General features: G+C 39.1%; 1 protein-coding gene across 2 annotated transcripts in view; it reads right to left on the reverse strand.

Annotated features, from left to right (window-relative positions):
• The window catches only part of LOC18433128 (uncharacterized), a 36,743-nt gene extending 22,534 nt beyond the window's left edge, over positions 1–14,209 (reverse strand). Inside the window, exons 1-3 of one of the 2 annotated variants that reach the window (XM_011624634.3) lie at positions 14,028–14,209; positions 13,646–13,818; positions 11,752–12,124 (exon numbers count right to left, since the gene is read on the reverse strand). In XM_011624634.3, the coding sequence (XP_011622936.1) occupies positions 11,752–12,124; positions 13,646–13,779 (507 nt within the window). In that variant the 5' untranslated portion in view covers positions 13,780–13,818; positions 14,028–14,209. The other variant, XM_006843224.4, reaches the window with a different exon arrangement.
• Between the last annotated feature and the right edge of the window lie 2,813 nt (positions 14,210–17,022).

Genomic DNA, 17,022 nt, shown 5'->3' on the forward strand with positions numbered 1-17,022 from the left:
GAATGAGGTATCCTAGGGGTATGCATGAGCTGACTCACTATACTCACAACAAAGGCTATATCTGGTTGAGTAATTATTAAGTAAATGAAATTTGTTAAGTAAATAAAACTACCTACAACTTTTCTATACCTGCCTAGATCTTCAAACAACTCTCAATTTAGTATTAGAATCCATAGGCATATCAACTGGTTCAGCACCCAACATCCCTGTTTCTGACAACAAATCCATTACATACTTCGTTGAGACAAATATCACCTCTACTCACAGATGTAGTTAATGTAGAACCATCGCCAATATTAGAAGCAAACGAAGGTTTAGAAATAGTAACATGTTGGAGACAGGAAGACATATTATAAAGAGAGAAGTCATTACTGGCTATGATCTGTCCACTAATTGGACTGATTTTCAAGAATAAGGCTGGATAAAAACTTTGCAATTCGGAATTCTTTTTGTTTGTTCAGCAACTTGACATCATTTGGAAAAACTTGATACATATTCAGCTCTTCCCACATACCTGGAGAGTGTTCTAAGACTCATTCAGACTTCTGTTACTCTGTTGTAACAAAAAAATATTCTAATTAAGTTGATAAACTCGAGAGATTTTTATCTGCGGAATACATACATGTATAGTGCACCAAACGTCTTTGGTTGTATCAAGAAACATCACATCAGCCCTTACTTGGGGTTCCATACTATTCCATAACCAAATAATGACATGTTAATTCTCCTTAATCCATTCTTAATGCCTACTGCCTGACTCACTTGGCCTGTCTTTAGTGAATAACTTCATCTTATGCTTAGTGTCAATAAATACCTTCACTTATTACCCTTAGGAGACACTTAGGGACTTTTAACCTCACAGAAGTGACTGGAATTCCAATAATGTCATTAATACTAGACATTCCAAGGTCACTTTTAGTAGCCATAACGGCAAGATGCACATAAAACAAAGGAAATACACAATACTAGAGGAGACTGAGCACATCTAGACAAACTAAATCACGCAAGCGAGCATTATAAATCACAAACTACAGCATTCACAGTTGGTCGAAGAGGAAGCACTTCATCATCATCAAAGCATTTTTTCAACTATTTGGGATCGGCTTCACGAATCCTAATCTGCAATTCTGCTTTATCAAGGGCCATGCCCTCACTGAAGCCATAAGTCCCCATATCTTTTCTCACTACTTCTAAACATGTCATTTTGGGCACCCCTTGCCCATTTTGAGCCTTCTACTTGAATCAACTCCCACCTCGTAATAAGTGTTATACTGGGTCTACTGCACATGGCCAACCCACCTAAGTCTAATTTCTCTCATCTTGTTGTCTATTTGATCCACACCTAAATTATCCCGAATGTATTCATTTTGAATTATATCCCTTCTTTTCTTGCCACTCATCCATCTCAACACACTCATCTCAGATACACTGATGCTGTGGGTATGTTGTTTCTTGACTGCCCAGAATTCTGTCCTATAAAGCAAAGCTTGTCTCACAACTGTCTTATAGAACTTTCTCTTCAGCTTCGAAGAAGAAATGCTTAACATCCAGATATATTCATTTATAAATATTCGTACTTGAACCATTTCACAAGCTTCCTATCGCATCAACCACGCAATTGGATAGACCACAGCCAATATTCCACTCGATTTTTCATCTCTAAGAGGAAAAACATTAAGAATACCTACTTCCAAACTGAACATGCTACTTTAGTCTAGGTCAGATAAAAAGGAAACACTATGAGCTACTTGGTGAAATCAGCATAAGGCAGAATTAGGGGCCTTGTTTCTTTAAAGGAGAAGGAGAAATTGATTCGGAGGATAAAAGGACAGAACGAATCCGATCCAAGATTCAGATTGCTCAGATACCATGTCAATAGTGTAGAAAGAAAGAAAAAGAAGAGAGAGGAATCAGAAGAAAAATTCTAGAGAGACAAGAGATCTAGAGAGATAAGAGTTAGAGCATATGAGAGAGAGAGAGAGAGGAGATGACATGAAGAGAAGAGAGAAGGGGCTGTTGAAAGTATGACTATGTGACCCGAGCAAGTTAATACCAATTAAAGTGTTTCTACCTTATCTCATGAATTACCACCTGGATCACTTACAGGTGTTCAAATACAATATATGTATCAAATAAAACCACAAGAATGCCAATAAATCTCACTTGTTTGCCATCAAAACAAAAGTACATTCATAACATGAATCTGAAAATTACATAATGCTTGCAATTATATCAAGAGTACATGAAACAGAAAAATATCGCATACCTTGCCTCGGGTTACCTCCAAGGGTTTGCACACCACACAATGGGTCTCCTCCACCAATGACACATAAGGTCTAGGTCCAAACTTGTCTCACAACCTGGGAAGCCTAGGCAAAACCAGCAAGGAGCAAGACATGCGATAGGGCAAGACCATGGTTCAACACATGAGCATAAGGGCTAGGCTATTGTGGCTTGGACGTGCCACAATTTCTTTTCTTTTCTAAACCCTAATTTTAGAGAGAAATAAATTGGGATTAGAGAGGGTATGCTACCCCTTTGGTTCAGAGAGAGAGAGAGAGATATTAAGTTAAGAGGTGTAGAGAATGAGGCTCCCTATAGCTAGTTTATATAACATAGAGGCTAGGGTTTTAGGGTTAGGGTTTTGCCATCATTATGTGACTCAATCTTGACTTTTGATCATGGAGACTTGTGGGGTGAAGAGTGAAAGGTGGACTATGCGACTGGGAAAGTCAAATACCAATTAAAATTTTTCTACTCTTTTATACAGAATGCCACCGGGATCACTTACAAGTGTCCAAAATACAATTTTGTCTCAATGAAATAGCCAGATACATTCATCATGTAGAACTGAAAATTTCATAAGAAAGCAATAGAAGCAACAGATGCATGGAATATGAAACAACGTGTACCTTGCCTCAGGTTGCCCCCAAGGACTTTGTACACCCCAAACCGGGTCTCCTCCACCGATCGAGCACAGGATCTCGATTGAAGAACACACCTCACAATTAGGGACGCCTAGGGAAAAACCTTAGATTGCATCACATAGGATTTCCTTGACCAAGACTCAACACATGAACATGAGGCAAGGACCAAGGGCTAGGGTTTGTGTGGCTTGGGTGTGCTACCCCTTAGGGTTAACTCTTTCCTAAACCCTAAATTGGATGAGAGAAAGAAGAGAGAGAAGGCTTGAGTGAGGCGTGCTCCCTTTAGTTTCTTCGAGAGTGAGAAAGAGATAGCGAGATGAGAAATAAAACCCCATAGCTAGTATATATAGACAAGAAGCTAGGGTTTTTAAGGTTAAGGTTTTGCCATCATTATAAAGTTTAATCAGAGTTTCAAAAAGCACAAGGCGGCACCTAGGCAGTCGAGGGGGTCCAGGCCGCCCAAAACCTGGGCGGCCCAATAGAATTTTTTTTTGAGGTTTTTCTCTCTAAAATAGGCTCTAAAGGGTTTTAGATTTCAAATGAACCTAAAACCCACAATTTCGCACCTTTAGTATTAAAAAAATGACCAAAAATACCCTCAATGAAGGCATTTCTGCCTCTAGGTGGGCCGTACGCCAAAGCGGGTTCTGGGCGCCTAGGCGGGTGCCCAATGATAACCATTGTTTTTGGGCGCCTAGGCTTAGGTGATGCGCCCAAGCTCCAGAACCGCCTTAGTGGTAGCCCAGGCGCTAAGTGGTCCACTTTTTGAAACACTGGGTTTAATCTTGACCTTTGATCTTGGAGACCTATGAGGTGAAAAGATCTCAACCATTCATTCCTTAGATTAGCCATTATGATTAAAGGAATGATGTGGAACCTTATCCCTCAGTTTCCATAACTTCATTCTTATCAAATATTTTGTGTAGAGAAAGTATTTAATTCATACTTATTTGATATCTTACACTTTCCTATCTAGTTTCAATTCAAATCTCTATACCTTATGTTTTCAAAACTTCAAATCAACACATGCCTTAAAAGGCACATGAAACAACAAGGAAAGTTTGCATGGGGTAAGGCGCACCACCCATGTGGTATCCATGTGGCCCCACGCCCCACATATTGGTGGGTCAATTGAACCCCATTGGGCCCCCAATATATTAATATTAATTTTTAGATATTAAAACAAATTTTACAAAACCTCCAAATATTTTATTTTTCTCTCTGATTAAATTGAGAGAAAAATTCATTTTATTTTTCCAAAAAAATGATTTTTTCTTAGATAAAAATCATTTTTCAATAAAAAAAAATATCTAGAGAGGTCTAAAAATTCATTTTAATCATCCATAAAATAACTAAAGTTTATTTAACCATATTAAAGAAGATTTGATGGGAATTGAACCCATAGAGTTAGGATTACGACAAAAATACTAAAGACTCTATCCTCTCTAGAAACCGCATCGCACTGCACCTTCTCAAACTAATCCAACCGATTCCATGACCCACAACCCATCGCAGGGATTCATAATTTAGCTATCAAAGTCAGCCAATAAGTGGAAAGATACGATTATAGACCATGGATTACAAGTTCCTCCCTGAGGACAAGTCCAGAGCCCATTTCAACAGTATGCTCCATGGGTCCTTCCAACATAGTCCAGTGTTACAGGGAACATCTCTTCTACACATGTACACATCACACACCCTTATCCAAAGGGTCGCTTCCCGAACGGCTATCTAGTGTACATATCGTGTGATGGTAATGATGAGGATTTAGACCATTGTCCTCTCAAGTAATCCATCACATATGGGTCAAATCCATGTCCCCTGACCAACTATCCTAAGCACTTCTTTGACCTCGTCTAAGGATAACCACATCAAAACCCTTATTGGTTGTGCTTACACGATGCCCAAGACTATGGGGTTTGGACTTCACATTGAGTCATAGCCAGTCAAAACTCATGTGAGTCTAAGGCATTATCAATGCCCTACAGTCCAAGTTGGACCATAATCCCACTGGATTCAATAATTCATTATATATTTTCAGTACATGCTCTCATAAGGCCTTTAAATGACCATAAAAACCCAACAACGAGATCTTATCCATTCATTCCTTAGATCAACCATCATGATTAAAAGAAATAACGTGGAAAATTACGTCTCAGTTTCCATAACTCTATTTCCATTAAATATTGTGAAAAGAAAATACTAAATCAATTTCAATTAACTCTTACACTTTCTCTTTTTAAATCAATCAAAATCTCTACACCACACTTTCCTTCAATAAAAAAATCCAATGATGGCTTATTAGACAAGCCTCATATTTTAGGAAGAAGTAAGAGGAGGTGGGATGCCCCATCCTATGGGCCCAATGAACCCCAATCAGCCCCCAATACTTTAAATAAAATTTTCAGATATTAAAAAAAATTAAGCCACTAAATAGTTTACTATCCTCTCTGATTAAAATAAAGCCACTAAATAGTTTACTATCCTCTCTGATTAAAATAAATCCAAAAAATTGTTTTTTTCCTATTTAAAATTATTTTTAAATAAAATAAAATACTAAGAGAGGTCAAAAAAATTATTTTAATTATCTAAATAATTACAAATATTTAAATGTATGCAAGAAGTTTTGATGGGAATTGAATCTATAAAGTTAGGATTACAATAAATGTACTGAGGACTCCATCTTTTCTAGAGATTGTCTCGCACTGCAACTTCTCAAATTGGCTCAATAGTTCCCATGAACCACAGCCCTTCGTAGGAGTACATGATTGAACTATCAAAGGCAGTCAATAAATGAAGAAGACACGGTCCTAGTCCATGGATTACAGGTCCTTCCCTGAGACAAGTCTAGGTCCCATTCTAGCACTATGCTCCATGGGTCCTTCCAACACAGTCCAGTGTTGTAGGGAGTCATCTCTTTAGAACATGTACACAACACACACCCTTATCCAAATTGCCGCTTCTCGGATGGCTATCTAGTGTACATATTGTGTCACTGTAATGATGAGGATTTAGGCCCTTGTCCTCTTTGGCATTCCATCACTCACAGAAGTCACATCCAGTCCCTTGGCCAATCTCCTTAGGCACAACTCTGACCTCATAGATAACCCCACATCGAAATTTTTATTGGTTGTGCTCACAATGCTTAGAGCTACAGTTTTTGACATCACCTTGAACCATAGCCAGTCAAAACTCAGGTGAGTCTTGGCATTAGAAATGCCTCACATTCCAATATGGACCACATTCCTACTGGAGCCAACATTTCACTATAATAATTTTAGTACATACCCTTATAAGGCCTTTATATGGACACATAACCCCCAACATCTCCCACTTGGCCTTTGAAGGCTTTACAATTACTCTCCTTTACTTCCTCTCAGCCCCATCCTTTGTACATGTTTAACGAACGCATTCGCCACCAACCCCTTGGTCCAAGGGTCTACAAGCATGGCCTCTGTGAGAAGACACACGACTGCTATCTCGCCGTGTCGGACCTCTTTTCGAATGTGGTAATAGTCTGCTTTGATGTACTTTAACCTCTTGTGAAAGCGCGGCTCCTTACATTGACTGTAGGCTGGTTGTCGCAGAAGATTCTCACACATGAACATCTCACAAGCTCAAATATGAGTAAGTTGAGAAACTTCTTTATCCACACAACCTCCTTGCTGCTAGACAACACGTCATATACTTGGATTCCATGGTAAATAGGGCTACCACGTCCTGCTTCTTGGACTTCCAAGAAACAGCCCCACCACCTAGCATGAAGACAAAAGCTAATGCCAACTTCATGTCATCAGGGTTTCCTTGATAATCGGCTTCTAAGTATCCTGTATGACTATGTCCGACCTGCCTCCATATGTAAGCGCATAATTGCGATCCCTCTCAAATATCTGAGCGCTCTCTTCACCGCTTTCCAATGTTCTAATCCAAGATTATATTGGTCACAGCTTCACACTCATGAGAAGTGACAGGTCCGGCCTTGTACCTGACATGGTGAACATGAGTAACCCTATTGCACTACGATAAGGCACTCTCTCCATGGCCTTCCTCTCATCCTCTTCACTCGGGCACATTTGCAGGCTTAACTTGGTCTTTTTGTCTACAAGGGTAGATATGGGCTTACATTTGTCCATTTCGAACTTTTCCAATGCTCTCTTGCAATAGGTTGCTTGGGAAACTTGAATGGTCTGATTTTGTCTGTTTCTTGTTATCTTTATACCCAACACCTATGATGCTTCCCCTAAATCTTTATATCAAACTGTTGGGAAGGAAATCCTTAGTCTCTATTACTAAAGCAATCGAGCTACTGACAATCAACATATTACCCACATATAAAGAGATAAACACCACATCACTCCTACTTTCTTTGACATAAATATAGTAATCATCTTGGCTAGAGGTAAAACCTGCTTTAGATTACGTCTCTTAGAATTTTATGTACCGCTGTCGCGAAGCTTGCTTTTAAGGCCATAAAGGGATTTTTAAATTCTACAAACTATTCCTCTTTTTCTTTTTCTATGAAGCCCTCAAGTTGTCTCATGTAAATTTCCTCTTCAAGTTCCCAATTTAAAAATGTAGTTTTAACATCCATTTGGTGGAGCTCAAAGTCAAAATGGGCTGCTATGGCAATCAAGATGCTAATGGATGGAAATTTAGCAACTGAAGAAAATGTTTCATTATAATCTACCCCCCTTTTTTAGGTGAACCTTTTGGGAACAAGCTTAGCTGTGTATTTTTCAAAATTTCCCCTCAAAGTTCAATTTTTCTTGAACACCCACTTGCATCCTATAGGTTTTCAATCACGAGGTAGGGGCAGTAATTCCCAAACCTGGTTTTGAATGATGGAATTGTATTCTTCATTCATGGCATTTTCAAATTGGTTTTTCTCAAAACCAGATAAATGATCTTTATTGGTTGCAAGCTCATTATCAAGTTTACCCCCAATTCTCTTATAGTGTTCCCCCAGGAAGTTGAAAAATTCAAGTGGTCATATAATTCGATTGCTTCTCCTAAGGTTCTGCGGTTTGGGTTCACAAGTCTCAACCCTGTCACCAGCCATCTCGAAGAGATCGACTTTCTTGTGATTACATTTTGCTTCAAGAAACTCATCCTTGAAGAAGTGAGCATCCTTACTCTCTAGGACTGCCCCATTCTCTAGGTTGAAGAAACGATAGCCCTTACGATGTTTTAGGTATCCTATAAAGATGGATTTCACAGTTTTGGGATCAAATTTTGTTCGGTTTTGATATTAGATGAAAACATGGGTTCATCATCCTCACACCCTTAGATGATCAAGCGACAAAGCACAACTAGTAAATATTTTGTGTGGAGTAAGTGGGGCTTCCTTAATGGGAGTAGGATTGACGATATACAATCGCCGTCAATACTGCTTCTCCCTATAATTCTAGGGAGAGTTTTGCATGCCCATCATGCTCTGCACCATATCTACCAAGGTCCAATGCCGTCTCTCAGTTACACCATTTTGTTGTGGTGTATAGGGCATGGTAAATGAATTATTCAATGCTTCATACATATCTCTTTAACGAGTTGTGATTACTCGCCACCCCTATCGGTTCTTAGGATTTTGCCCTTCTTGTCACTTTGGTTTTCTACCTCGGTCTTGTACTACTTAAATTGGTCTAGGGCTTTGAACTTGGCATGTAGTAAATAAACATGGTCATATCGCGAGTGGTCATCTATGAAAGCGATGAAATATTCCTTGTATCCTTTTGTCGCCACATTCATGGGACCACAAATATCATTGTGGATGAGTTCTAAAATGTCAGAGGCTCTTTGAGCTTTCGTAAAAGGTTTCTTTGGTAATTTTCCTTGCACATATGATTCGCATACTTTGAGTAAGTCACCCTTATAATTTCCTAGAAAACCATCCCTCTTATGGTTTACGTGCCCTAATCTCATGTGCTACGAGTAAGCATCATTCTCACATTCAGAGGATGAGACATAAGCAACTAGATTTTTTATTTCAATTTCAAAGCGACCATCATTTAGCATGTTGGTCATAACAACTTCCCCATGAGTTTTAACTATCACCTTATCACTAGCAAAAATGGTGACATACCCCCTTAGCCAATTTTGGAACCAATACCAAACACTTCATCATCTCAAAAGCATAAATTCTTTGCTTTAGGACCATTGTTCCCCCACTTTTCAGATTTATAACATAGCCCCCAAAGCTCAAAATCTCAGCCCTTTGATTTCCACCCATGTATATGAATTGCTCGTTGGGGTTCACAGGTTGGAAATTGCAGTATCCATCCATGAAGTTTGACACATGGGTTGTAGCACCCGAGTTAAAATACCAAGTAGTACCATTTGGATCAGCTAGCATAGATTCAAACACCATACAAACGTGTTCCCTATTCCCCCTGACATTATTTTTTTCTCTCTAAAGAATCTAACTATGTGTCCCACTTTACTACATTTAAAGCACTCTCTTTTTTTGGGCTCTCTATTTTCCGGTTCCCTCTCTCCTCTTTTGTTATTCTTATTTTTCTTTTTGATATAATTGAAATTTCCCTTGTCCATACCCTTTTTCTTAAAACTATATGTGTTTGTCTTAAAGCAAGCCACATGCACCACATCACGGGGTGTGGGTACATCACGCACATTTTTTCTCTCTTCCTCAGCCTCAAGAAGAATCGCAAACTTCTCCAACTTGGGAGCAATCTCTCAAGCAATGAGAAATGATACAAATACCTCCTAAGAAGTAAGGCGAGTGTTCAAAAGATGACAAACTTGTATGGGCTCGGTGCTTCATGTCAATGGCTTCGAGCTCATGTATTAGGGCCTGAAAAGTCACGTGCTTGGCAATCTTGGCCCCTTCCACCAGTTTCAAATTGTTATACTTCTTCATTGCAAGGGTGCTTAACTAGAGAAGGATTAACAAATTCCTTCTCTAGACTCTCATGATGGCTTTCGCAGTCTTCAAGTTCTTGTATTCTAATGCACAAGAATCATGCATCGAAACAAGTAGTATAGGCTTAGCAAGCATATTCTTCTGCTCCCACTATGCATAATCCTCTCTAGTAGATTGAAAGCCATTCCCTCAAGGAATTGGTGGAGAGTTATGGGTACATATCGTGGGGATTTTTCTCATAGAGGATGTATCACACTTTACGCTTCCAAGACATGTAATTGCTCCCATCAAACTTTTCGATTTCAAGAGTTTGGTCATGAAACTCTTTGCGGTCATGTCTCTTGGATCAACTTACAGCAAAATAATGAAAAAAAAAAAAATGACAGTGAGAAGTCCTAGCTTTGATACCAATTGAAGTAGGACTTTGTGACCCGGCAAGTCAATACCGATTAAAATTTTTCTATCTTTTCTTACATATTACCACCCGGATCACTTACAAGTGTCCAAATACAATATATGAATCAAATAAAACCATAAGAATGCCAAGGACTCTCACCTGCATGTCATTAAAATCAAATTATATTCATAACATGAATCTAAAAGTTACATAAAGCTTGCAATTAAGTCAAGAGAATATGAAAAAGAAAAATACCGCATACCTTACCTCAGTTTACCCCAAGGACTTTGCACACCCCACACCAGGTCTCCTCCACCAATGGCGTACGAGATCTAGGTCCATAAAGACAAGTCCAGGTCCCATGCTAGCAATGTACTCCTTGGGTCCTTCCAACACAATCTAGTGTTGCAAGGAGTCATATCAGTAGTACATGTACACAATACACACCCTTATCAAAAGGGCCACTTCCCGAAGGAGTCATATCAGTAGCACATGTACACAGTACACACCCTTATCACAAGGGCCACTTCCCAATAGTTATCTATTGTACATGCCTTATGATAGTAATGATGAGGATTTAGGCCCTTGTCTTCTCCTGCCATTCATCCCACACAAGGGTCGCATCTAGTCCCATGGCCAACTGCCTTGAGCACAACTCTGACCGTCTCAAAGGTTAAACCCACATCGAAACACTTATTGGTTGTGTTAGACATCACCCTGAGACATAGCCAGTCAAATCTCAGGTGAGTCTCGACATTGAAAATGCCTTGCAGCCAAATGCGGACCATACTCCCACTGGAACTAACATTTCACTATAATAATTTTAGTACATGCTCTCATAATGCCTTTAAATGGTCACATAACCCCAACAACTATTACGTTAGGGTTTCCTCATATGCTCCTCTCATCCTTACTTATAATAAAAACTAATGAAAAGTACAAGAATGTCTTGAAGTACGGGGAAAAGCCAAGAATGCCCTGTAGGCACATAAACAAGAGAAATAGTAAAAGAACTAAACTGAAATATGCTGTTAACACCTAATTTCCTATTGAAACTTAAATCTTGGCTGATTGCACCGGACATTTGTCATGTCGTTCCATCCTTCAACTGTAGGAAGTGTATACTAACAAGTGTACACAATGCATATTTGCAAACTAATTTTCACTTACAATAGAAACTAGTGCACAGGTTTGAAAAGGAAATCAAGAATTTGTTTAAACCAGATTGTATAACTTTCCAAAACCCTAAACAATGTATGGAGCTAGTTCACTGACTAAAACCCCACCTACCCATACCCAAATCATATCAATGACCATTTGTGTGTACCCTGAATTCCTCCATACCTTGATTATTAATTCCGTTGTCAGTAAGATATATTTATGTTCACCAAAATTTATTGATAAAACTTTCTTGAGTCCTTTTTCAAAGATCATGCATGATATCTAGATATCATATGGGCATAGATTGTGCATAGAATTATATATAAAGACAGGACAGTATTGCATAGGAAAAGAAAAGATATATAAAAAAGTGAAGAAAGAGAACAAACATTGGTGTTGCTCAGTTCCATATTGTAGAAATCCATGGTCTTTGATCTAAATAAAGGGCCCGCATGCCATGTTCCTCTATTAAGCTTCAAACATTTTGGACCATCTACCAGGAAAATGCGAACATCTTCAAGAAGAGGAGGGAGATAATAGTGTCCAGATTTTGCTTTTCGAAGTTTCATTCCCAAGTTATCAATCTGACAATGTGCACTTCCAGAGTCATCGTTGACTTCAGATCTATCGACTAGAGAAGCCTTTGCAACACCAAGGTACCACTCTTGACCACCAATAGAACCAAGGCATTGCGTAACACTTGCATGATGAGTTATCTGAGAGAACCTAAATGGTCGATCTTCTACATGCATGATATAAAACCTGTAAATAACAAACGATCACAATGGTAAACTATGCAGCATTGAGTTTGCAAGTAAAGAAAAACAATAATGAACACTGTAACTTTGTAAACATATGAAAGGCTAGATATTACATAACAAATTCCTAGTTTGGAGAGTTAAAGGGAAATTTATGTTATTGTGCTCCAGTATTATTCAAGAAAAGAAAAACAGATCAAGATTAACTTTACTTCAATTGGGCACAGGAGGTAGAAGACTTTGGAATCAGCCTCTAAGCTTAATTGAAAAGGCCCTTGAATGTCTTCAACCTGTTTCAGGTCTCTTCAGCAAAGATAAACAACTTTGACCCCTTTTCCTACAGCAAAGCGTAATGCTAGTTTTTATGTTTTTCACTTCTCTGTCCTTCTCAACCATTTTTTTTAATTAATTGACTAGTTTCTACCAATTCCTTTAGCATCATTAGAGACAATAATCTCTATTAAGCTAAGTCACCCAACAACTTGGTAGGGGTGATCGAGGCAAAAAAGTGCAACAGTGATATTCTCCTATTGAGACATTTGAACTTTCATGTTGAAAAAATATTGTCACTATAATAACTGAATAGAAATTAAAGGGATTCTCTTATTTCAAAACCTTGTTTTGTGATCTTGAGTGGAGACAACAGTTGGCAAGGGTTAATTAACCATGGTTACTCCATTTACTCTAATCTGGTAACTATAAGCCAAACAGTTTTCAAATAAGAGCAGTTAAAACTGTGTTACAGCTTTTCTGTAATAATTTTGAATTAAGGATAGCCACAATTTAAAAGTACACTTATCCAAGAGAAGTTTCTTAATGGAATTAATAGAAAATCGATTAAACGTACATACTCTGCATTAAGAGGAATTGCTAGGTTTCTAGGTTGTGGATCAAAGACACTATAAATTTGATACAAGGAATGTGATTATATCAGCACATGGATGTAACAAAACTTAGTCATTTAAATAGTTGAAGCAGCAAAATATAGAAAAAAATCAATGAAAGAAGAAAGAAAGAAAACAAATCAATAACATATCCAGAAAGCAAAACTATCTTTTGATACATAACAAGATAAGCACGATATAAATGACAAAATCCATGGCTTTTTTCAAAGAAATTGCACTAAAAACAATCCTGCATGTTTTTTCAAGCCATGAAGAGAACAATGCCACAACTTGCAGGAACTGAATGAAACTGATGCAGATTGACAAACACTCCCCTTTTCTTCCCAGAACTAATCGAAGTCAATACAAATAAAAGAAAAGGCTCACTTTGTTCATCATTTTCCCCTGACTGATTGAAATCAATACCGAATCACTTATTCTTTTTTGTCTCCACAAAATTTGAATCAGCAACAATATTTAAGGTCAATTATCAATGTCATGAACTTCCTTTCAAAACAACCCAAAAAACGCAAAAGAAAAACAAGACATATTAATGAGCCAATGGCTCCCGAGACCCCAATTAATGCTCATTCTTATGAACCTCCCTCCTGAGAGAGAGAGGGAGCTTTGATTTGAACTACCTGGGGATACCACGGTGAAGCTCAAGCTGTGCATCATGGGGGCCGAATTCCTGGCCATCAGGAGAAGGCTCCATCACTTGCCCAAATTCCTGAAAGCTGATTTCTGTGGCTTCAATGGCCTTCAACTTAATCATTCTTGGCCACAACCTCTTCTTTACTTCCACTGGACCAATCTACAAATTAAAAAACCATTTCCATCAACAAAAAACAAAGCTTTATTATTCAACCAAATAAATAACAAACTCCAAAAGGAAAACACAAAGAAGCCTATTATTAATCAGACTAGCCTTGCCTTGGCAGAAGATAAGCAACAAGTGGTGCTCAGAGAGCCTGTTACGCAACCAGGGACTCCGAGGAGATGCATTTCTTATTCAGATCATACCTTTGTGATCCCTATAATGTAAAGTTGATATAAGCTGGGATGAGTTCTTAAAAGTTGAAATTAAGCGTGTTGAAATTAAGCTTGGTCATCTTTCTTGTTCCGTTTCTTTCAAGAAAAATGATGCTGGACAGGATATTCGTTATTTCGGTTATCATGAAACCTGCACGCCCTAGATTTCAAATATTGACCATTGTCTTGTTTAGGTTTGATAAAAAAAAGGCTGATTTGGATAAGATTTGCCTGAACCATATTAGAAATGGGTAGAACCGGTCCAATTCCCACCATATATTGGGAGTCGATTGATTCTAAATAAAACCGTCTGATTTCCACGATTCTATCGGGAAATTAAGTCCCACATTTTTTAAATTCTCATTTGAAATTATCAAAAACATTTCATATTTCTATTTTTCAAGTTCTTTTATTTTTTATTGGTTGGCTCTAACCCCCATTCATGCATATATCTCCTATCCTCAAACGTGCACTCTGGTTTCGAAGGGAGTCCAGGGCCAATCTCGATCATGACCGGCAAAGTCGCCTTGGCTAAAGCGATTCCCCGAGGTCTCTCCCCATTACAATCTGGCCAACAGGGATGAATTTTATCCAGTTGGGTAAACAGCTTAAAGCACAAAGGAAGAGGGGCACCATCTTCTATAATTTGCTTATTGGGCTTAGAATCGGTATCGGGGCCGATGGGAGTGAGATTCAAATCGACCATTATCTAAAAGTAACACCACAAACTACTCTTAACAAACAAACAAACAAAAAAAAAAAAAAAAAAAAAAAAAAAAGAGGTGGAAAAGGAGGAGGTGGGACTATGTTAAAATAAATAAATTGACATGTGTAAAGGTAGTTTTGGAAGTACAATTACCTGGGATATCGGGGGAGTCCTCAGAATCTCTGACAGCCACAATTTATGTACTCAGTGGCATATCAGGCATATATCTTTGTTTCTTATCAATGGATGTGCAATCAGCTATCCAAGCCATTGCAAATCTATTGTGGTTTTGGTAGGATGAAAGCCCTTAAAAGAGAGGCAATTCAACATGCAAACATGGCACCTAGACCATCATAAGAACGTTCCCATCAATAATAAAGGGAAGGGTAAGCGAGCTCCAAGGGCCTCTCTCCAAAAGAGAAAAATATGAAAACCTCTTGTTGAGGCAGTAATTCTTCCCCCTATGCCTTTGGTTCCCACTCTGTACAACTTCATCCCTCGACAAGTCCTTTTGTTCAAAGATAACCGTTTTAAAAATATAGAAGCAAATCAAGGGACCACCCATGAGGAGGTATCCACTCATACGATTCTTCGTACATCCGATATGGGTGACGACGGTAAAAGCACCTCAGAAATGTCCAACAAGGGTGTTGACTCTAAAAGCACCTTTCAACTGTCCAACAAGTGTGAGGACTCTAAAAGCACCCCTCAACAGTCTATGTAGGGTAAATACCTTAAAGATCCCCTGCACACATTCAACAAGGGTTAAGACGTTAAAAGATCCTCAATTATGTCCAATCAGAGAGAAGATGTTAAAAACCTCTTTAAGTCTAGTACAGATGAGAACCCCAAAAGCTACATGGTTAGGTCCAATCTAAGTGATGACCCTAAAAGCTCTCCCTGTTTTTCTATCCCTAAATCTTCAAACCCTTCTTTTCTTACCACATCTCTCTCAGAATCTTCAAACCCTTCTTTTCTTACCACATCTCTCTCAGAATCTTCAAACCCTTCTTTTCTTACCACATCTCTCTCAGAACTCACGCTTGAATGCCCAGATTTTGAGGCTCTTGATGAGGAGCTCAAACGATGCAATACTAGCAAGCCGCACCGTAAATAGTCGAGAAAGATGATGGCTCAAAGGGGCGGTTTCCTAAGTGTTGGTAATGCCTTAGCCTTCGCCACCAAGAAGGAGAAACCCCCTCCCACTATTGAGGAGCTAATCGAGCACTTCCAAAGCCCGAACACTAAGAAATCTTGATAGCCCCCCGAACTAGAACAACAATGGAGAGATATAAGGGGAGATGGCTCCCCTTCTCATGAGGCATGCCACATGGTGTGGGTCACCAATGGGACAACAAATGAAGGCCAAATTGACTTGAGATAGGTAAGAAAACTCCAGCCTACAAAAAAACCAAAGCAGTCAAGGCTCTTGAAATACCCAAGTCAACCACTAGTCCCATACCCAAATCCTCCATCTACCCGTAAACCAACACCTCTCCTCAAATATCCAGGTTCACCACTTGTGCCCTACCCAAATCCATCACCCACCTTCCTCAAAAATCCTGAACCTCCTCGACCCACTTTATGTCCCGTCCTACCTATGCATCCCCTGGCTGCGCAGTCTTGCCAGCCACTTCCCACTACACCTATGACTACAACCAATCCTCCCGTACTCAGACCGACTTGGTCACCTCTTGTGCTTTAAAGACTAGTGGTGAACCTAGGAGCACACGACTCAGAGGATGACAAGGTCAAGTATGATGTGATTGGGCATTTAAGGAGACTTCCGGCCTTGTTGAGCATTTATGATGCCCTCATACTATCAAATGACTTCCATATGGCCCTAATCCAAGTTCTTTCCTGGTTTGAAGTATTTGACACCGAGATCAAGCGAGTTGAAGTGGATCCCACAATTCTCAATAACTTCAACTTGACTCCCAATTTAGAAGCAGATGTTGCCCGAAGAGCTGCTACGGTCAAAGAAGCTGACCAAAAGGTCTTGCAATTCCCAATCCCTCTAAGGGAGGAGGATGATGCTTACCTTTCCCCACGGATCACTTATACGCACGACCATCAAAGGGACTTACACATCTTGTTCCCTTTAGTGGAGGCGGGTGTTGCTCACCAAGTTGCGGTGGCCAATTCCCTAGTTTCGGCTAAAGTCTTCACCGACATTCTTGCTCCTTAGCCTGCACCCTAGCCCAAAAGTGTAAAGCAAACTGTCATTTCTGATATGATGAAGCACATTAAAAAGCTTATGAATCAAGCAAAGGTCTTAAG

The sequence above is a fragment of the Amborella trichopoda genome, chromosome 8 (genome assembly GCF_054954075.1).
Source record: "Amborella trichopoda isolate Santa Cruz 75 chromosome 8, AtrichopodaSantaCruz75HAP2 v2.0, whole genome shotgun sequence".
Lineage (NCBI taxonomy): Eukaryota > Viridiplantae > Streptophyta > Magnoliopsida > Amborellales > Amborellaceae > Amborella > Amborella trichopoda.